We start from the raw sequence: 22,068 nt of genomic DNA, 5'->3' as shown, positions 1-22,068 counted from the left end.
TCATAAAGCTGCTGATTCGCTGTCACGCTGTCACCTGAGACCCAACAGACTGAAGCTTTTGTCACTTCTACATTTGACCGCTAAAATCCAGCAGCTCTGGTGCTCTGAGCTAAATGCTAATGTCAGCGTGCTAACCTGTTGACGTTTAGTTCAAATGTTAACATGCTAACATTTGCTAATTAGCACTAAATAAAGATCGTGGCATGTGACACAGCTCATGTTTCTTATGTTTGTTTTATGTTTTTGTTATTTAATGCCTGTTTGATGTTTTATGCTAATCTAATTTTAAATATCTGTATTTTGTGTGTGTGCAGCACTGAGGAGGCTACAGCTGCATTTCAGTGTGTAATCCTGTTATACAGACAGTCAAGATGAACCTTTAAAGCACCACTGAGGATGATGGGAACGTCATTAGTTAATTTATTGACTATCAATAAGAACACAAATGACAGAAGTGTTTTTAATGGAAAATGTGCACAGGAGGTATTTTTGCACTGAACAATAACTCTGGCTGCTCTGAGACTTGAGCTCCACGCTGTGTTAGCGCTGGCCTGGCTAGCTTTGTGGGTCATGTGACTCTTTTCATGCCCAGCATTTAGCTCGTCCAATCGGATTCTGCTGTGAGGCCCAGGTTGACTTCTGTGTTGTGACAGCTCAGTCAGCATCTCCAGAAATCACACACACACACACACACACACACACACACACACAGTCCACTGAAGGCTGAAGGCCATGACGGCTTCACTGACAGCTGTTCATCACGGCTGGTCGAGAGCTGATGGTTCTCACACACACCTTTACATCTGCAGGTTCGATGGTGAAACTCTGAGGCTCTGCCTGCTGGACACCTGATCGATCTGACATTATGAACTCGTGTTTTACAGCTAGATGATGTTTAAACACTGAGATTTAATTTAAATTTCTAGAAAAATCAAAAAACCTAAAGCAGTCTGAACACCTGACTGTTCAGAAAGGTGACGTCCTCCTTCATAAAAATCTTAAAGCATTTTAAAGTCTGTATTGTTGACATCAGTGTTTTTATCTTTCTCAGTGTGCTGCTGAAACAACACGAAAACCTGCAGGAACGTGTGTTGTGTCGCCGCGTGTGTGTCCACGTGCACAACACACAAACACAGCAGGGGCCCACTCATACAAACATTGTCCACAACACGACCAGGGTCCAAACCTCCACAGGGCCCCTTTAAAGTTAAAGGAGAAATTAAAGAGTAGACTTTAAAATTTTAAAGGAATTAATGAGTGAAAACATCATTTAACGTTTCATATATCATATAATGAGAATAACCTTTTATTTCTGGTTAGAAACTACATTTACTCAAATACCTCAAATATTTCCATTTAACACATTTGTGAGGGAAATATTTTACTTCTGGTTCACTCATTTATCTGACAGCTGGAGTTATTTTGCAGACACAAACATAAAACCAGCCTGTAAAACGACACATAAAGTCGTTTAATTTCTCTCCACGTCGACCAGCTGCGTCTCTAAAATGTTAATGCGTCAGAAATAAATATGAAATAATGTAAATACTCGAAATGGGGCCACTTTGAAGTACTTTGTGCTGATAGTACTTGTGTACTTCACGTCAGAGACGGATTAAATGTATTAAAATGGAAAATCTTTTCTACACTGAATATTTTTGTGTCTGTTGATCCGAACAAAAGAAGAATTTATTAAGATCCAAATTAGACTTAAATCAGATTCTTTAAGAATATAAAAACCATCAGTGTGTTTCGGACCAGCAGACACTGTGTGTAAACACCTGATTAGAACTTTATGCCTGAGCTTAGTTTATTAGAGAGAAATGATATTACAAATATTCATTTCTCATTTTGACCAGTGGTGGAAAGTACATTTACTCAAGTACAATTTTGAGGTACATGTACTTTACTTTAGCATTTACATTTCATTGGGAAATATTGTCCTTGTTATTCCATTACATGAATTTGATATTGATGGTTATTTATTGCAGATTAATTAAAAAAAAAAAAAAAAAGAATCAACCAATAAATGATGATGTCATTATCAATATCAATAAAACTTTATTGATCCCTGAGGGGAAATTCTCAAGCATTTAAATATATAGAAAAAATATATAAATGAATGAAAATGAGCTCCATCTTAAGCAGGTGCAGCATAAAAGTGATGAACACATGAATGCATCAGTATTTATAATTTAGCGTCAGTGATTCTAATAGAAATCCCTGTTTTTCTGTGAGTCCTTCTGTGGAGACAGTAGTTTTACTTTGATACCTCACGTGTATTTTCATGCTTATTCTTTTGTACATTTTAAATACAGGTGTGTGTACGCTGCTGAAGTAAAAGATTTGAGGACTTTGACCAGTCACAGGTGAGCGTGTAGCCATGGTCACACCTTAGCGCACATACACAAATACACACTAATGTCTGACGCTTGTTAAGCTGTTAAAGCTGAAATCTTCACCGTCCTGCTCGAACGACACCATCACACTGACAGTCAGCGAAACACACTGCTGCTGCTGCTACGTCTGCACCACCAGATCAACAGAGAGGTTAAAGGCCTTCGTCCCTCTGCTGCTGATGAGCGCCATCATCATCAGCAGCAGCAGTCATGAAGAGGAGGAAGACTCAGCTCCTCAGACGTGTTCACCAACTGCCACCTAGTGTCACATGTGGGGACTCGCTGATGATCCCACCACTCCCGATCGGTCCAGATCAGATCCGTGCTGCACTTTCTGCAGGCTTTCCTCATCAGACTGGACCCTGATTGGCTCGAAACTAGCTGATATGATACATCCTGCATGTACGTCCAGGTGTTCAGCTGAGATCGAAGGTGAGCTCAGAGAAACGTTCCTCCTTCAGCAGATGAAGGTAAACTAGATTTACTTTAACTAAAAGAGTCTTTCACCACTGTTAAATTGTGGAAATTTCAGAAATATTCAAATGATAAATCATCTGAAATGTCATGACAGGTCAGAACTCAGCTGTGTTTTTCCTAAAATAAAAAGCCCAGACAGGATGTTTGAGGGGAAATCTGCCTTTATTACAATATGGGGATGAGATGAAGGTAAAAGGGCCTCCATGCTCGTCTGATCGGGCACTTGACAGTTGTTGCGTGGAGGTGGGCACGGCCTGTTGAACAAAAGGTCGGCAGGCATCATAGATTTCAACGACAGGCTGACTCTCTGACAATCGCTGCTGACAGACGCACATTTCGCTCGATTGCCAGCCGGCCGCCGGCGTTTGCCCACCGTCCCAGCCCAAAGAGATGGGGGGGGGGTCAAAGGTTATGGCTGAAAGAAGCAGCAGTGATGGGAGACTGTCACGGCCCAGTGAGCCTGACATGTAGAGTGAACTCATTCTGTCCAGCCAGCACACTCATCTCGGGCTACTAAATTAGATCCATTGCCAATTCATGAAAGGCAGACATCTGACAGCACGCCTGTCAAGCTCCCCAGGATGAATGTATACCAGTGAGCCATCGCACCGCCACGCTGCTCATAAATAGGCCTACATGTAAAGTCAGGTCAGACTAAGTCCTCAAATTGGCTCAATGTCCCTCCAGAAAGATTGTCATGCATAAAAGATAATGGAAAGCAGCTGAAATGGAGCTGATGGATATACACGGGAGACATATGAGGGGAGCACTGCAGTGGGAATACACAGGAAAATTCAGGAACAAGGAAAGAGGGTAACATTAAAGCCACCATCTTTCTTTATGTGATGTTTTCTGGTTAAAGCAAAGTGTTATAAATAATCTTACATCTGTGAAATGAAAACTAAATAAAATACAAATAAATAAATAAACAAATAAATAAAATAAAATAAAAGTACCTAATAAGCGTTCAGTTCACAGAGAACTACGTTTCCCAGAAGTCTCCGCACGTGACGCATGCGTACTTTTATCATAACGACATGTTATGTTTTCAGTAGCAACCGTTACTCTGGATTAAATAAAGTCATTTAAAAGGTAAGTAATGTTTAAAAGTTGAGCTTGGAAACGCGTTTTTGTTCACTACGGACCCATTTTTGTCACCACTGTAATATTTTTCCATAATTAAAGCAGTGAGCTAACCCATTAGCTGCCTCGAGAGAGCAGAGTGAGCTAGCTAACGGAGCTAAGTTAGTTAGCTAACGTGAACTCACCGCCCGTTTGAGGTTTGATGGAGATAGTTAGCTGGACCACAACAAACACAAAACCTCGGGATCCTTTATACCACACACCATCTTCTAACCGTCGGTGATGCATTTGCATACGTTCAGATATGTGAATTATTTCATTTATCCAATAGATTTTTAATTCATTGTAAAGGATGTGACGCCAGACTTGCTTTAAAATTGTGCAGTTCTTTTACTCACTGGCCAAGGTAACGTTACATATTCATTTAGATGTATGGCTCAAAGCACCGGACATCGTGAAATGTCTCGTTTCAGTTCGGCGCATAACAAACGCATCAAACTGCACACATTTCAGTTGAATTTCAGGTTTTTAGACCCAGCGAGCCTCGTACTGCTCCAGTTTTTAAAACTACGTGATCGCAGTGGCAGCAGATCTTTCGCAAAGATCCCCTTTTCACAAAGGGAATGCTCTTTTTATTTTTCATGTATGCCGAATATGTTAGAAGACACAAGCTGTCACTATAAAGTTTTAAATCTTAACCTTCACTCTATGGTTTTATCTCTACAGGGACATTAGTCTTAATCAAATAGATTTCATATTGAGTTTGGCGAACTCCTCCAACACATCAGAGCGGCTTCTGTTTATTACAGGCTCAGCGTTTGGTTAAGGTGAATGTAAGGTTTGAGACGTCTGAAGTCTAAAGAAGTGGCTTTTAATTTTCAGGTTGAAATATGTCCACTCTGCTTGATGAGACAGCAGCAGATGTGCCTGTCAGAGACATCACAGTGAATCTGTCCCGACTTGCAGCAGGTCCAGGTCAGTCATGCTGCTGTCCCAAAAACATACAGAACTACATGTGCTCTGCTGCTACCCGTCATTTTTCCATGTTTCTTTATGTTTGTGTGTGTGTTGCTTGAAAATGTTTGAATTTCAGAATTGCAGTATGTTGACTTTATATACTACGCTAACAGAGTCATCAGCCTATCAAAATGCTCGGGCGCGGCAGGACATCTCTCGGGTGTCCAGGGAGGAGCTGGAGGACCGGTTCCTGCGCCTCCATGAGGAGACCCTTCATCTCAAACAGCATGTTCACAAACAGGACGACAAGATCAAGAAGTGAGACACACACACACACAGACACAGACACACAGACACATACACACACACACACACACACACACACACACACACACACACACATACACATACACACACTAACCACAGGTTGGACCACACATTTACAGGCCTAATTGAGATTTTCTTTTCTGAATGTTGTCTTTATAATATGAACGACTTCAACGTTTGAAATGCTGCTCAAATATTAAGACTTTCTTATGACTTGATCAGATTTAAAATATAATACGAGTTTCTGCCTTTAAAGACATCACACAGTAAGTCTGAGAGTCGTTGGATGACGCTGAAAAACCCCCGTGATGAAAGTCATGTTTCAGTTATTTTGTTGTTACTTTTTGTGGATTTTTTAGCTTTTATCAGACAGAACAGTGCAAAGGGGAAAAGGGGGGACAGAGACGTGCAGCAAAGGTTCATGGTACATCAGTACATGAGGCACAGGCTCGACCAGGTGAGCTACCTGGGCACATGTTATTGGAGTTTTACCTCTTCGGATCATGTCCCTTCTTCACGTCACGTGTCTGAAGGTCACTGCCGTGCTTGAAGACATGCAGCGGTCGGTGTCTCTCTGCAGCTAGCCGTGTGAGGCCGGCTCATTTTCATTGCTGGTGTTTGGAATTGTTCGTGTCCAGATTTACACGCCTGGCGGAGATCTGCTCTCTTCTGGTTCTCCCTGTAAGCGTCCGTCTCGTCCCTTCAGGCTGGGCACGAAGCTGATGAGGCTGGTGAAGGACCGGGGCCGGATGGAGCAGCTTGCAGCCGGAGGAGGCCAGCCGGTCTCCAGAGTGCGAGACGTGGAGATGGAGGAGATGATGGAGGAGCTCCAGGAGAAAGTGCGGGGGCTGCAGACGGAGAACGAGGGTCTGAAACAGCGCCTCCTCGTGGCCAAACAGCAGCTCATCAACTCGCAGGGCAGGAGGCCGACACCGTACGGCCACGTCCAATCACGAGTCAACTCCGGCCTGAAGAGGCTGCGAGACGACGCTTCCTCTCCTTCTCAGAGTCGACCGAAAAGTACGTCACAGATCTCAGAGTCAACGATCACTGGAGTGAAATGTGTCCTTAACAAACTCTTTGTCTCCTGCAGGTACGAGGAGTTTGGAGGGAGGTGGGAGACCTCCGACCGGCCTCTTACCTCGATTTGGACACAACCTGCTGGAGGAGGCGAGGGCTGAGATCCGCAACCTGTGAGTGCTGCACCTTCATCACGAGCACCTGTCCATCAGACGACGTTAAATCAGCTGGTTTAAAGGTCGCGTTAACGCACTGAAACGGGCTTTCTGATAAACCACAGTGATGCTGCATTACAGGACGTTACTTTGGGAGTTCATGTTGTGCTTTAACCTTCAGACTCGTTTATATTCTGTGTCTCTAAAAGCAGTTTGATGATGTTGCATAAACACCCCACAAAACTCCTCCAGGGTCAGTGTTCAGCACTTTGGAGGAAAACATTTTGACCAAGTCTCTGAAATGCACCTCTTCCCTCACGCTGACCGACCGGAGACAGCTTGACATTTGCCGTATCTTCAAAGCTAACAGTTAGCCTTCTGTGCTAACCAGAGAGAATGTGATCGAGCTGCAGCGGAGCCACATGGAGGAGATGGAGAGAGCGTCCGAGCTGCTGCAGGACGAGCTGAGGAAGAAAGAGGCAGAGTACGAGGAAGGACTTCTGCAGGTCCGACAGCAGCAGACCTCCAAGCTGAGGTACGATCATGTTTTTCTGGACTGAGCGGACTGACTGCAAAGGCTCTGACGTGGGCTGTGTTTCCCCTCACTGCCTCAGAGTCTGCTGTTCAATCGATCATTTTACGAGACCTGTGAGCAACGTGTGAGTTTGTTCAGTTTAACTTCAGCACAGCGTCACTACAAACCAGCCTTTGAGCAGCTGTGATCAGTGTTTCACCGTAACAACGACGAAGTCCGCCCACAGCGAGCTGCGAGACGTCACACTTCACTTCACAGACTCAGTCAGAGATCAGCTGTCAACACAGTGGTCTCAGTCTAAGTCTAAGTCTAAGTCTAAGACTAAGTCTAGTGGAGCATTTAGCAGCTGAAGAGCAGATATTTCCTCAGGAGCTGGAGGAGACCAAAGACAGAGCTAAAAGAGAGAAGGCTGGGCTGAGCTCCATCAGGCCAGGCATTAATAAAGTTTTATCTTATCTTATCTTAAAACACAAGTCCACATGAAGCATCATGTTGTTCAGTGACTGCTGGATGTAGAAATAGTCAACTGTTAAGATTTCATCTTAAAAAGTGAAAACAAAGGAGAGAAACACGAGTCTGTGCAGCTTTAACGATAACCAATCAGAAGCCAACGAAACGGACCCAGAATGTCAAGTTCTCATAACCCTTTACATGCACTTAATTAACCAGGTAGTGGAGAAGATAATTTCCAGGTGAGTTGATAGAGACAGTGAACATTGTTTTTGTTCACTGATGTGCAGAAACTTCAGCCAGAATTAAAAACACAAGCAGAACTCAAAGTTTCAGGTCAACACTGAATAACTTTTAGATGGACCCACAGATTCTGTATTCATATGTATCCTCACAAACACACACACCGACAGGTCAGTGCACACACACACACACACACACACACACACACACACACACACACACACACACACAGTATCCAGAGACCTGCTAATTAGCTTCAGCTCCACTCTCTTCTGTATTGACTGTGTGAAATAAAGCAGCAAATAAAAAAATAAATGAAAACTGTAAATTCTGGGGATTTCTGTGTGTCTGCAGCTTTTTGCAAACAGTGTTTGAGCAGAAGTATTGATCGTGTTGTTTCCATCGCACCAGGCGGAGGACAGAGGTTATACACATGTACCTGCTCTGTAAACAAACATCTCAGCCTCTCACACGTGAACGCTCACTAACACTCGCCTGTTGTCTCGCAGGTCACATGTCAGCAGCAACGTGACGATGATCAAGCTGCAGAAGCAGCTGGCCGACAGGTCCAACGCTGTAACAGAGCTGGAGGGCCGATTTCTGCAACTGCAGGAGGTGAGCAGGATCAGACGAGCGTGAGTGTTAATGAGCGCGCTCAGACGGCGACGACGGCTCGTTTTCAGTGAATGTGTTCTGCCTGAAACCCTGCTGTAACGTCAGCTCACAGCACAGATGATGAAATCCAGTCCTGATAAATCACCTTTTGTCTCTGAGACAGCGAGTCTCTGAGGAGGACCACAGGAGACCAGCGTGTTGTGAGCGAGACACGCTGGTGTTTCCTGTTTGACTCTGGAATTCGATGCATCTCTCGCTGTCAGTCAGAGGGGTTTCGTGTTCAGAACAAATGAAATATCTCAGCAGAATCACAGCAGTGGAAATTCAGGAAAAAGATGCCGACCAGAAGATGAAAAGATGGCGAGCAGACTGACTTCCTGTCTGTGGCGCTCAGCTCCTGTTGGTTCCTGGAGACTTAAAACTCCTCACAGATATTCAGTTTCTTGGTTAAAAGGAACGTGTGTGAGGCTCACTGACGAGTTTTTAACCTTTAAGATCTTTGCTGACATGTTAACCTGTGATTTCAGAGTCAGAGGACGCTGAGGGCCAGCCACGACGCCGCCATGGCGAAGGTGGACGAGCTGTCGGCTCAGCTCAAAGACGAGAGGCTGAAGAGTTTGGATCTGGAGAAACGGCTGCAGAGCTCGACCGTGGCCAAGATGAAGGCGGAGCAGGTGAGCGCCGCGCGTCTCCACGGCTACAGAAGAGAGGCTGTGAGGTCATGATGGACGCCGACGATGACAACGACAACAACAACAACAACAACAACAACAACAACACTTTCTATTCAGCCATACGAGACAAACATCATACAAACATCAAACTAACGTCAAACTAACATCATACTAACATCAAACTAACGTCAAACTAACGTCAAACTAACATCATACTAACGTCATACTAACATCAAACTAACGTCAAACTAACATCATACTAACGTCATACTAACATCAAACTAACGTCAAACTAACATCATACTAACGTCATACTAACGTCAAACTAACGTCAAACTAACGTCATACTAACGTCATACTAACATCAAACTAACATCATACTAACGTCAAACTAACGTCAAACTAACATCAAACTAACATCATACTAACGTCAAACTAACGTCAAACTAACATCAAACTAACATCATACTAACGTCAAACTAACGTCATACAAACGTCAAACTAACATCATACTAACATCATACTAACGTCATACTAACGTCAAACTAACGTCATACTAACGTCAAACTAACGTCATACTAACATCAAACTAACATCATACTAACGTCAAACTAACGTCATACTAACGTCAAACTAACGTCATACAAACATCATACTAACATCATACTAACGTCAAACTAACGTCATACTAACGTCATACTAACGTCATACTAACGTCATACTAACATCATACTAACGTCAAACTAACGTCAAACTAACGTCATACTAACGTCAAACTAACATCATACTAACGTCATACTAACGTCATACAAACGTCATACTAACATCAAACTAACGTCAAACTAACATCATACTAACGTCATACTAACGTCAAACTAACGTCAAACTAACGTCATACTAACGTCAAACTAACATCATACTAACGTCATACTAACGTCAAACTAACGTCATACAAACATCATACTAACGTCATACTAACATCAAACTAACGTCATACTAACGTCAAACTAACATCATACTAACATCATACTAACATCATACTAACGTCAAACTAACGTCATACTAACATCATACTAACGTCAAACTAACATCATACTAACGTCAAACTAACATCATACTAACGTCAAACTAACATCATACTAACATCATACTAACGTCAAACTAACATCATACTAACATCATACTAACGTCAAACTAACGTCATACTAACATCATACTAACATCATACTAACGTCGAACTAACATCATACTAACATCATACTAACGTCAAACTAACATCATACTAACATCATACTAACATCATACTAACGTCAAACTAACATCATACTAACGTCATACTAACGTCAAACTAACATCATACTAACGTCATACTAACATCATACTAACGTCAAACTAACATACTAACGTCAAACTAACATCATACTAACGTCAAACTAACGTTATACAAACGTCATACTAACGTCATACAAACGTCATACTAACGTCAAACTAACATCATACTAACATACTAACGTCAAACTAACATCATACTAACGTCATACTAACATCATACTAACGTCAAACTAACATACTAACGTCAAACTAACGTCAAACTAACATCATACTAACGTCAAACTAACGTTATACAAACGTCATACTAACGTCATACAAACGTCATACTAACGTCAAACTAACATCATACTAACGTCAAACTAACGTCATACTAACGTCAAACTAACATCATACTAACGTCATACTAACATCATACTAACGTCAAACTAACGTCAAACTAACATCATACTAACGTCAAACTAACGTTATACAAACGTCATACTAACGTCATACAAACGTCATACTAACGTCAAACTAACATCATACAAATGTCAAACTAACGTCATACTAACGTCAAACTAACGTCATACTAACATCATACTAACATCATACTAATGTCAAACTAACGTCATATTAATGTCAAACTAACGTCATACTAACGTCATACTAACGTTATACAAACGGCATACTAATGTCATACAAACGTCACACAAACGTCATACTAACGTCAAACTAACATCATACAAACGTCAAACTAACGTCAAACTAACGTCATACTAACGTCAAACTAACGTCAAACTAACATCATACTAATGTCAAACTAACGTCATATTAATGTCAAACTAACGTCATACTAATGTCAAACTAACGTCATATTAATGTCAAACTAACGTCATACTAACGTCATACTAACGTTATACAAACGGCATACTAATGTCATACAAACGTCATACAAACATCATACTAACGTCAAACTAACACCATACAAACGTCATACTAACGTCAAACTAACATCATACAAACGTCAAACTAACGTCAAACTAACGTCAAACTAACCACCTCGTTCTTTTCTGTAGCTGCAGGAGCAGATCAGGGACGTGGAGCAGGAGCGGGACCTCCTGAAGGAGAACAACGAGAAGCTGGTGAACAGGTAAACCGGCGCTCTGCTGTCTGATGGCGACACGTGGAGTCGCGTGTGCTTTCGGACGCCGTGCTGGATGCGGGAGCTGCACGCCACGCGTCTGCGAGGGATCACCTCTGTGTTTTGTGTCCGCAGCGCCTTCGATGTGTCTCAGCAGCAGAAGTGGCAGATTCAGGAGCAGCAGCTGAAGTTACAGATCGTCCAGCTGGAGACGGCGCTGAAGGCCGACCTCGTCGATAAAAACGAAATCCTCGACAAAATCAAGGCTGAACGAGGTCATTTTCATTTTGCATTTCATTGCGCTTAAAAATATTCGAGTTTGTGTTGTTTCAGAGCTGCTGTCGTGTCGTTTATCGTCATGTGAACATGGTTCTGTGTGTAAATCACACTGACATTCAGCAGAAATCACCTGAATCATGTGATGAACTCTTGATTTAATGTGCGTGACTGTTTTTTCAGATTCAAACGAGAAGCTGACAGAAGAAAATAAGAAACTTCAACTCCAGTTTCTGGAGCAGAGGCAGCAGCTGGAGGATCTACAGGACCGTTTGAAGGCCTGCAGCAGGGTGAGACCCCAGCACCTGAGAGACAGACTCACCTGTCCAGGTTACCAGCTGTCCCACATGTTTTACACCACGTGTGTGTTTCAACCAGCAGAACCATAAAACCAGTGAAAACACACTTTTCTCTGTGTGTAATATTTGTGACTGTATTAACTTTCACTTTCACTTTGGAGTCTTTGAAGGGTCGTTGTAGGATATGGATGATAAAATACTGCGTTTTGTGCTGTTGGACAGTAGAAATAATATATAAGTGCAGTAAAATCAATATGGAATATTGAATTATTGAATATTGGACAGGAAGTGCAGTGATGCAGCTGGAGTTGGATTTCTAATCAGTGTCTGACATCAGGTCAGTTTCACTCCTGATGACGTCTTCGGTGGCATTGAGAATTGATTGGCTGGTGATTGGTTGTGGTGGCGGTCATGTGATCAGCCCGGCTGTGACCTGTCGTCCCGTCTCGTGTTGTTTTCTTTAAAGGAGAACGAGTACGACGCGGCCGAGCTGACCGAGGCGCTGCTGCTCATTAAAGTAAGTGTGTTACACCTGCGAGAGTGCGCGTGTGTGTGTGTGCGTGCGCGCGTGCACGCGCGTGTGACTCAGGTGTGCTTTGTTACCTGCTGATGAACATCACTGTTTTGCTTCCAGGTCGTGGTCATTGTTTTGTTCCTTCATGATGAATCTGGTTCTCCTGGCTGATCATCACGTTCTCCTCCTCGCTGCGTCTCCTTCCTGCTCCTAACATTTGAAATTTGCCTCCCGCAGAGACAAAAGTCCCAGAAGAACGGAGATCTGAGCTTCCTGAAGGAGGTGGAGGAGGGAGCGAACTCCCTGCGAGAGCTGCGAGCCGCTCACGCTGAAACCATCCAGGAGCTGCAGAAGACCAGAAACATCCTCAGCATGGAGAGCAAGATCTGCAAAGACTACAAGGTGAAGGGGGTCACCTGCAGGCGGGCTGACGTCTGCACGTCTCTTCCTGTTTATCCTCTTCAGCCTTTTGTGTGTAGATTTTCTAGCAGCTGTGGGCGGGCGGGTTCAGCAGGCAGGTGTGCCCTCTGTCCCCCCTCAGGTTTCAGGTGTCTCTGTTTCAGGTGGACTCTGCTGCAGGTAATCCAGTCCAGTTAAAGCAGTGACTCGCGTCCATCAGCAGGCACCCTGAAGGCTGTCATGTGATCTGATTCGGCGTCCGTTAACTCTGCTGTGGGTCTCTTCTCTCTAGGCGGAGCTGGACGCTGTGTTGAGGAAGATGGACGCTGACCGAGTGGAGCACGAGCAGAAGCTGGAGCGACAGGCTCAGCTGTTGGACACGAGGGCGGCGAAGATCAAGAAACTGGAAGGTATTTCTTCACCCGGCTCAGCAGACATCCTGCACCGAAGGCGCAGTGATGGATCACATGATCAGATCGAGACCCCTCCTCATGTCTGCACAGTAAACATGAAGCCACAGCCAGCAGCAGCTAGCTTAGCTTAGCATGAAGACAGCTAGCCTGGCAGCTCTGAAGCTGGTGACGATGGTTTGATCTGAGCAGCTGAGGCTCATGGGTATTGTAGTATGTAAAGACCTGATGGTGTCTCCTCCTCTTCATCACCTGTGAACTCAAGCTGTGTTTCTCCTGCTGTTGCTCCTCAGCTCAGCTCAGAGACATCGCCTACGGCACCAAATCCTACATCTTCAAACCCGACACTGCGGATGAAGACGAGGCCGATGACTTGGATGGAACTCTTCGCCTCGAGCGTGGAGAGAACCTTCTCGAGCTTCAGATCGTCGGCGCCACACTGTCTCCGTCCGCCCTGGAGGTTCTGGGCGACTCTGAACCCTCCACCTTCTGCACCTACGCCTTCTATTTGTTCGAGCTGCACTCCACGCCAGTGGTGACGGGCCAGAAACCCAAATACGGGTTCACGTCCAAGTATGTGGTGAGCATGGACGACCGCTTCCTGGACTACCTCCACAGGTGCCACGTCACCGTGGAGCTGCATCAGGCTCTGGGATTAGACTGGAGGACTCTGGCGACCGGTCAGCTTCGGCTGCAGCAGCTTCTGGAGCACGAAGGGAAAGTTCACGGGACCGCGGCGCTGGTCGGTGAGTGACGCTACGCCCAAATACTCAAGTAAAAGTACCTCAAACGTGTAGTGAAAAATAAAACTTCTTGAAATTTGATGCTTTAAACCTTTAAAGAAACTCGGCAGGACGCAGCGGCTCACCTGTGCTCTCTCACCTGTTGCTCAGGTACGTCTGATGATCTGCGGTCCTTCGGCTCAGTGGATTACTGGCTGAGGTTGAGGATCCCCATGGCGGACACCATCGGCCTGTTCAGAGAGAAGCTGAAGGCCGTCGGTTTTATCCACGCCGCTCAGAACGCAGACACGCAGGTACCTGAACTCACCGCAGTCACACAGCAGCTCATCGCTCAGCACAGGTGGGTCGTATCGTCTACAAACACCTGTCGTCCTCTCCCGCTGTCTCCCCTCAGCTGCAGCCGTCCGGCGGCTGGAATGACCTTCACATCACGGTCCAGCGCTGCAGAGACCTGCGTTCCAGAAGCTCCCAGCCGCCGAGCCCCTACGTGGTCTACAAGTTCTCCGACTTCCCCGACTACCCGACCGCCACCGTCCACGACTGCTGCGACCCCCACTTCAACGACCTCAAGTCCTACTCCGTCCTCATGGACCTGGACCTGGACCAGTACCTGAAGTCCGAGGCCCTTCGGTTCTACGTGTTCGACTACAAAGAGGAGCAGATGGACGAGTACGTGGGGAAGGCCGCAGTGCCTCTGCTGGCTCTGGCCCAGGATGAGGGGGTCACAGGTGAGACCTCCCCCTCAGTCTGCTTCTGATTCCAAAGGAAGCAAATTAAAAAGAAACTTGGAAAATCAAGTAGAAGTCCTGAAGGGGACTGTGTCTCTTGTCCGTCCCTCAGGTGTGTTTGAGCTGACTGATGTCTCTGGACTCCCAGCCGGTCACATTGAAGTGACGCTGAAGTGGAAGTTCACTTACCTCCAACCATCAGCCTCCATCAGGGCCCAAGAGCCCGAGTTCATCCCCCGAGAGGGCGCAGGCGAGCCGGAGCGGGAGGACGGAGGACGCCTGGAGGACGAGGAGAAACACGCCGCTGTCAACGAGACGGAGTCCAGAGACCGTCTTCATATATCCACCTCTGTGCCTGAGATCTCCACGTCTAAGGTCAGCAGAGACACGAATGTCCTCGTGACTCCACCCGTGAAGGTGTTTGTACTCATGTCAGTCTTTTGTCTCCGTCAGACTCTGCTGCCAAAGCTCACACACAAGACTCACCTGAAGGACGGTCTGTCCACCAAAAGAGTCTCATTCATGGACCCCACGGCGTCAGACGGCAGCCAGCAGGTTAGCCCAGCTGCTGTGTGTGTGTGTGTGTGTGTGTGTGTGTGTGTGTGTGTGTGTGTGTTAGCGTTAGCCTAGCTGCTGCTGTAGCGTCAGCTCTCTCAGTCGCTCTGCATGTGCTTCTCTGTCAGGTGCAGGTCAGGAGCTCAGCAGGTGTGTCTGCACAGAAGAGGCCGGCAGCACCATCACCTGCCGCACAGGTAAACCTGCAGCTCCTCTGGACCTGGAAGCAGGAAGCGGTCGGCTGCACTGATGGGATACACGCGTCACCCTGTAATCAATCGACCAATCACTGTGCTGCTGTGTGTCTTTTTCAAACAGCGTGTTGTGACTCCAACTGCTCAAAGCGGCGAGGAAGAGGAGGACGAAGAGGAAGAGTCTCACTTCTCTGAGGGACAGCTGGTCCCCGTCAGCTCTCAGTCCGTCTCCGACGACTCTGAGATCTCTGAGGAAATAATGGAAGGTGAGGAGGAAGTGACGGATGGTGGTTAGAAGGACTGCAGTACTGTGTGGTACCAGCAGTAGTACTAATACCTCTGATGAAGTACAGTGTGTTTTATGGGATGTGAAGTGTTTATGGAAGCGCTGGTTCTTCAGAGAACTGGTTTGACTTTGTTTTGTTTATGGACACATGAAGAAGACAGAAACGTCTGACCTCCATCATGTTTTCATCCTTTGACCTTTGACCTTTGCAGCTCTTTGGATGGCGTCGTCTCGTCATGTCTCTTCTTCTGTGGTGGTTTAGCAGCCTGGAGGATGGGCTCCATGTGCCGTAGAGACAAACGTTCAGTGCTGATGTTTGTTTATATGTTTTCGTCTTCTTCTTCTTCGGCTCTGCAGCCTTCTCTTCACACGTTGTTGAGCTGGTTTGTTTGTAATCGCAGGTCGGACATCTTCTCCCCGGAGCGCCGCTCAGACTCACATGTTTGTGTTTTCTCAGTGTTTCTGAGCAGAACTCACATAAATATTGAATGTTGCTGCCAATAATCTTTAGCCTGAGCTTCATCAATGTTAATGAGAGACGCGTACGTCTTACTCGCCTCGTTAGCGCCTGCAAACATCCTGATGTTCGTCTTTGTCTCTTCTTCATCACGCTCTTCTTCCTCTGCTGTTTGCGTGTCCCGCTCCCCGTCCGATTGGTCCAGATGTGGACGAGGCCCCGGCGGCCAGAGGGGACGAGAGCGAGTCGACTCAGTCCGACAGCGATGACTGCATCGTTCAGGGGGGGGCCGCGGGGAGGAAGGTGAGTGTTTACCTTCCCCACAGCTGAGGGGGGGGCTTCGGGGGGGGGGGGGGGTCTCACAGCTGCTCTCCTGTTTGTGTGAAGGCGTTTGATTCGCCTCAGGTCGATTTTATGAAGCAGGAAGTTGTTTCTGACAGCAGAGAGTGTGAGACTGCAGGAGAACAAGCGTCCATTATTGATGAGCCTGCCGGTTATCAATAAATCTGCTCCACAGACCAAAGTGTCACAGAGCGACAGTGTTAATAAAGTTCGAAGTGTTTGAACTGACCTTGTGTTGGTGCTCAGCCGGCCGAGCGGCTGCGGGTGGAGATCATGTCCCTGAGCCTGAGGCCGGAGTCCCGTGTGGCCGGGGACGCCAGCGTGGTGCGTCTGTTCGTGGAGTACTCCCTGCTGGACCTGCCCACGGAGGAGACCCCGCTGTCCCTGCCCAAACCCCCCCACGGCAAGAGCGTCAACTACAACTACAGCAAAGGTCAGAGGTCGACTGCGGACTGCTCTCTGTGACTGTGTGTGTGCTGATATGTTCACGCCATCATTCATTCATTCACTCACTCATCTGTTCATCCAACTGTCCATCCATCATTCACCTGTACGTACGTCCCTACATCCATCCCTTTGTCCATCTGTGTGTCCGTCCACCATCAGTCCATCCTTTACCGTCCTCAGGTGTCTCTCCACCGTCCACCTGACGCTTCATTGTCCTCTCAGTTGTTTTAGTCTTTGTCCTCTGAAACGCTCATTCAGGTCCTGTTTACAGGACGACGTCACGCACGTCTCACACGTGGACGGGAGCCGCTGGTGTACCCGGGACGTCGTCTCGGCTCGTGTTGGACATCATTTCTTGGTGTCTTCTGTGTGTCTTCGCCGTCGTGTTGTGAATCTGTGACACTGAAGCTGTTTGTGGTTCTGACCTCGCAGTCGTTCCCGTGGACGCCGAGAACAACGAGGCGAGGCGGCGGCTGCTGAGGGGAGTCCTGCAGGGACGAAACCCCCAGATGGAGAGGTGAGGACACCAGAGTGAGACGGCTGAGAGGGGACGGATGCTGTGTTTGGACTCACATCGGTGAATTCAGTGACGTCTTTACTGCACAAACAGAGTTCAGCTGCAGTGAAGGACGGACATCAAAGACCGTCCACCCACTGTCGTCTCTCACCTGCAGATAGTTTAGGTTTCATTTGTCTTAGATGTCTTTAGTTTTCTCATTTTATTCAGTGAGACGAGACACGAACGTTCAGGTCTTACAGCGTCAGGGACAGAGCGTTTCTGTCCATCATGAGGAAAGACAAACATTCTGTCTGTATTCTCGTCTCTTTTATATCGTTGTCATATTGATTATCTGCTCCGCTCCTCGTTATTTGTGCGTTAATGGAGGATGACGTGACGTCGTGTCGCTCGTGGTGATGAGCAGAGTTCACCTTGACTCTGCTGCCCCCCAGTGGACAAAACAAGCAGCTGATAAACAGATCCAGAAAGGAGCTGTTTGAAGACTGAACATGGACTCTGATCATAAGTATTGATTAGAAATGTGTTGGACAGGATCCGCTTCACGGTGGTGAGCGAGCCTCCGGAGGAGGAGGAGCAGGAGAGGGAGTGTGAGGACGTGGGAGTCGCCTTCCTGAGGATCCCCGAAATCCTGGAGAGGCAACAAGACCTGACAGAGACCAGTCTGAACGGTGCGCACGCACGCACACACACACACAAACATACACACACATGCATACACACATGCACACACACGCACGCACGCACACACACACGCGCACGCACACACACACGCGCACGCACACACACATGCGCACGCACAAACACACACACATACATACATACACACGCGCACACAGCAGCAGTGATGATATTGTCCTGCTCGTGCTCAGAGTCTGTCTGTCTCTCTGTCTGTCTGTCTCTCTGTCTGTCTGTCTGTCTGTCTGTCTCTCTCTCTGTCTGTCTGTCTCTGTCTCTCTGTCTGTCTCTCTGTCTGTCTGTCTCTCTGTCTGTCTGTCTGTCTGTCTCTGTCTCTCTGTCTCTCTGTCTGTCTGTCTGTCTGTCTCTCTGTCTGTCTGTCTCTCTGTCTGTCTGTCTGTCTGTCTCTCTGTCTGTCTGTCTCTCTGTCTGTCTCTCTCTGTCTCTGTCTGTCTCTGTCTGTCTCTTTCTCTGTCTCTCTCTCTGTCTGTCTCTCTGTCTGTCTCCTGCAGTTCTGGACGTGGAGGACAGCAGCGAGGTGGTCGGCAGTCTGACCGTGTCTGTGGAGGGACTGGAGGCTCTGCAGGCCATCATGGAGGACCAGGACCTGGAGCGAACCCCCGTCTCCTCTCTGCTTCCATCAGCGTGAGGCAGCAGCGTTGACTGGATGTCACATGACTCCACCGACCAATCACACGCGCAGGAAGAATGGCCCATGTGACACCATGTGTGTCAGAAACACGAATCCCTGCAGGATTTAAATAAATGTTGTTAAAAACTGAAGTTTGTCTTCAGCAGTGTGACATCAGTCTGTCCGTCATATCAACAGCTATCAGGACGCTTTCTGTCAAATGTAACAGCAGACGATCAATCCTAAAGACTTTATTGATCCTCTGACTGCTCCTCTTGCGCCATCATCAGGTCAACATGTCCATGTGTCCAACACTGGACCAAACACCTGCACAGCTGAAGACATTCCCAGCAGCCTGAGCTGCGCTTTGTTTACTGCCCATTAGCTAATGTTAGCATGCTAACATGCTAAACTAAGATGGTGAGCATGGTAGACATTAGCATGTTAGCATGCTAACACGCGAAGCCTCAGTAACAGCTGAGAGTAGAACTAAGTGGTTTCATGACGTGTTTCATCTTATTTCAGAGCTCTTCCTGTCAGCATGGCTGAAGCCACAGGTGGGAAGTTTGTAGATGAAGTGTGAACGAGCTCAATCATCTGTTTTTAAATGTCAGAATAATTTAAGGTTTGCAGCGTGTTGACTTCCTGCCGTTGTTGACTGTATTTCAGGTGTGTGTGTGTGTGTGTGTGTGTGTGTGTGTGTGTGTGTGTGTGTGTGTGTGTTTTAGGCAGCAGGGACTCGTTACTGCGTCCACAGCTGCTCATGTAGGATTGATGTTTGAGTGTTTGACTTGTTTTAATTTGTAGTTCAGGTGATTCAGGTGAGTGGAGGTGAAACCTGCACAGGTGGAACAGAACGATGTCTGTTGTTTGTACGACACCGGTCTGTCAAACGTGCCTTAAATCTGACATTGTGCTCTAATAAAGAGTGTTTTTGTGTAAATGTGGACAAACAAACATTTTCTTTTTTTAGCTTCACAAAGTTCTAAAAGAAGCTTTATCTTCGTCACACACCTGTAGACCACACACCTGCAGGTAAATTCAAACTACAAACAGGAAACAGATCCGCTTTCCCTGGAGGTCCACTGAGTCCTGGACCCCTCTGAAGGTTTGGACTCAAAGCTTCAACATCATGTGACTCTGACGTCCATACAGCCAGCAGCGGGTTAGCTTAGCTTAGCATAAAGACTGGGAACAGAGGGAAACTGTTAGCCTGGTTTGATGTTTGATTTGAATGTTTTTGCATCTGAAGCTCAGAATCATTAACAGCTGATTTTTAACAGCTTTTTAACATTTTTGTGACTTTTTAAGGCTCAGATTCACATTTATGACATTTAACAAAAATCCACTGTGGTCCTGCTGAAGTCTGGCTCAGGTCTGAATCCTCCTCAGGGTCTGAACCCTCTTCAGGGTCTGAATCCTCTTCAGGGTCTGAACCCTCTTCAGGGTCTGAATCCTCTTCAGGGTCTGAACCCTCTTCAGGGTCTGAATCCTCCTCAGGGTCTGAACCCTCTTCAGGGTCTGAATCCTCTTCAGGGTCTGAACCCTCTTCAGGGTCTGAATCCTCTTCAGGGTCTGAACCCTCTTCAGGGTCTGAATCCTCCTCAGGGTCTGAACCCTCTTCAGGGTCTGAATCCTCTTCAGGGTCTGAATCCTCCTCAGGGTCTGAACCCTCCTCAGGGTCTGAATCCTCCTCAGGGTCTGAACCCTCTTCAGGGTCTGAATCCTCTTCAGTGTCTGAACCCTCCTCAGGGTCTGAACCCTCCTCAGGGTCTGAACCCTCCTCAGTTCAGGGTCTGAATCCTCCTCAGGGTCTGAACCCTCCTCAGGGCCTGAACCCTCCTCAGGGTCTGAATCCTCTTCAGGGTCTGAATCCTCCTCAGGGTCTGAATCCTCTTCAGGGTCTGAATCCTCCTCAGGGCCTGAACCCTCCTCAGGGTCTGAATCCTCTTCAGGGTCTGAATCCTCCTCAGTTCAGGGTCTGAATCCTCTTCAGGGTCTGAACCCTCCTCAGGGTCTGAATCCTCCTCAGGGTCTGAACCCTCCTCAGGGTCTGAATCCTCCTCAGGGTCTGAACCCTCCTCAGTTCAGGGTCTGAATCCTTCTTCAGCCTCTGGACTCTCTCGGTTTGTCCACAGAGCTGGATCAGCTCAGCTCGGTGGGCGGCGACCTGTCAGCTCCAGCTGACACAGACTGAAGCTCTGACGAAGAGGAGGAGGTGAAGAAGAGGAGGCTCACAGAAACATCAAGCTGAGGATATCGGCGGTCGGAGCCGAGGAGCAGCAGCAGGTAAAACGTTTGACCTCATTATTGGATCAGTTTGAGCAGGTTGTGACTTTATGATGTTTGGAGCTGCAACAGTCAGTCGATCGATCAATCAGATGATCGAAAACCAAACTTATCTGCACAGATTTTTTGCATCTGATGCTTCCAGTTTCTCAAATGTGACAATTTGCTGCTTTTTTGGTTTGACTCGTCAGTAAACTGAATATTCTTGTTCTTTTTGGAGCAAACAAGACGTTTAAAGCTGCCGTGATTTTTACTGTTCGCTGATGTTCTACAGACCAAATCAATGAGGAAACTAATCAGCAGATTAATCGATCAGCAGAGTAACTGATCGTTGTTGCAGCTCTCATGATACGAGCTGTTCCTCTTTCATCTGTTCAGGCTTCAGCATTTTAGCTTTGGTCTCTTCAACTGGACAAGATTACCTGAACTGTCGTACACAATACCTGGAAGAAAGAAAGAAAAAAGAAAAGAATGAAAGAAAGAGAAAGAAAGAAAAGAATGAAAGAAAGAAAAGAAAGAGAAAGAAAAAAGAAAAGAGTGAAAGAAAAGAAAGAAAGAAAAAGAAAAGAATGAAAGAGAAGAAAGAAAGAAAAAGAAAAGAATGAAAGAGAAAAAGGAAAGAAAAAGTAAAAAGAAAAGAAAGAAAAGGTCAAAACTTGTTTTCATTTTTAACATTTGAAGGATGTTTGGTGTGAAACTGAAAACAGAAGCTGGAGTCTGTGTGTGTGTGTGTGTGTGTGTGTGTGTGTGTGTGTGTGTGTGTGTGTGTTATTCTCTTCTTTCTCTGTGGCTGACGTCTCCATGGTAACGTGTCAATAGTGGTCTCTGTGGGACTACAGCAGGACGTCCACAGGACTTCAGCTGTTGGTGAAGGTTTGAGCGCAGCCTCTGTGCTGCTTCACAGCTCAGATATGAG

The 22,068-nt window shown here is 46.4% G+C and overlaps 2 protein-coding genes across 2 annotated transcripts in view; both read left to right on the top strand.

Annotated features, from left to right (window-relative positions):
- The first annotated feature begins 3,909 nt into the window (after positions 1 to 3,909).
- On the top strand, positions 3,910 to 19,804 carry rpgrip1l (RPGRIP1 like). The gene is made up of 26 exons (XM_076733956.1): positions 3,910 to 3,968; positions 4,842 to 4,934; positions 5,090 to 5,234; positions 5,950 to 6,263; positions 6,337 to 6,436; positions 6,810 to 6,953; positions 8,156 to 8,261; positions 8,789 to 8,935; positions 11,323 to 11,396; positions 11,523 to 11,662; positions 11,847 to 11,953; positions 12,429 to 12,479; positions 12,714 to 12,878; positions 13,168 to 13,285; positions 13,579 to 14,031; positions 14,179 to 14,321; positions 14,423 to 14,756; positions 14,869 to 15,131; positions 15,210 to 15,311; positions 15,440 to 15,508; positions 15,630 to 15,771; positions 16,454 to 16,551; positions 16,837 to 17,023; positions 17,470 to 17,554; positions 18,089 to 18,225; positions 18,745 to 19,804. Exons 2-26 carry the CDS (start codon positions 4,850 to 4,852, stop codon positions 18,879 to 18,881), a joined length of 3,846 nt encoding a protein of 1,281 aa, XP_076590071.1. The 5' UTR covers positions 3,910 to 3,968; positions 4,842 to 4,849; the 3' UTR covers positions 18,882 to 19,804.
- Positions 19,805 to 21,134: 1,330 nt separating this feature from the next.
- nox5 (NADPH oxidase, EF-hand calcium binding domain 5) overlaps positions 21,135 to 22,068 on the top strand; it is a 9,221-nt gene continuing 8,287 nt past the window's right edge. The window contains exons 1-2 of the mRNA XM_076733566.1: positions 21,135 to 21,152; positions 21,972 to 22,025. The gene's annotated coding sequence lies outside the window, so the exon portion shown is untranslated. The remainder of the gene's footprint in view (positions 21,153 to 21,971; positions 22,026 to 22,068) is intronic.

This window comes from Chaetodon auriga, chromosome 6 (assembly GCF_051107435.1).
Source record: "Chaetodon auriga isolate fChaAug3 chromosome 6, fChaAug3.hap1, whole genome shotgun sequence".
Taxonomy (NCBI): Eukaryota; Metazoa; Chordata; class Actinopteri; order Chaetodontiformes; family Chaetodontidae; genus Chaetodon; species Chaetodon auriga.
Note: the sequence above shows the minus strand (reverse complement) of the source record. Positions and strands in the feature narration are given on the sequence as shown.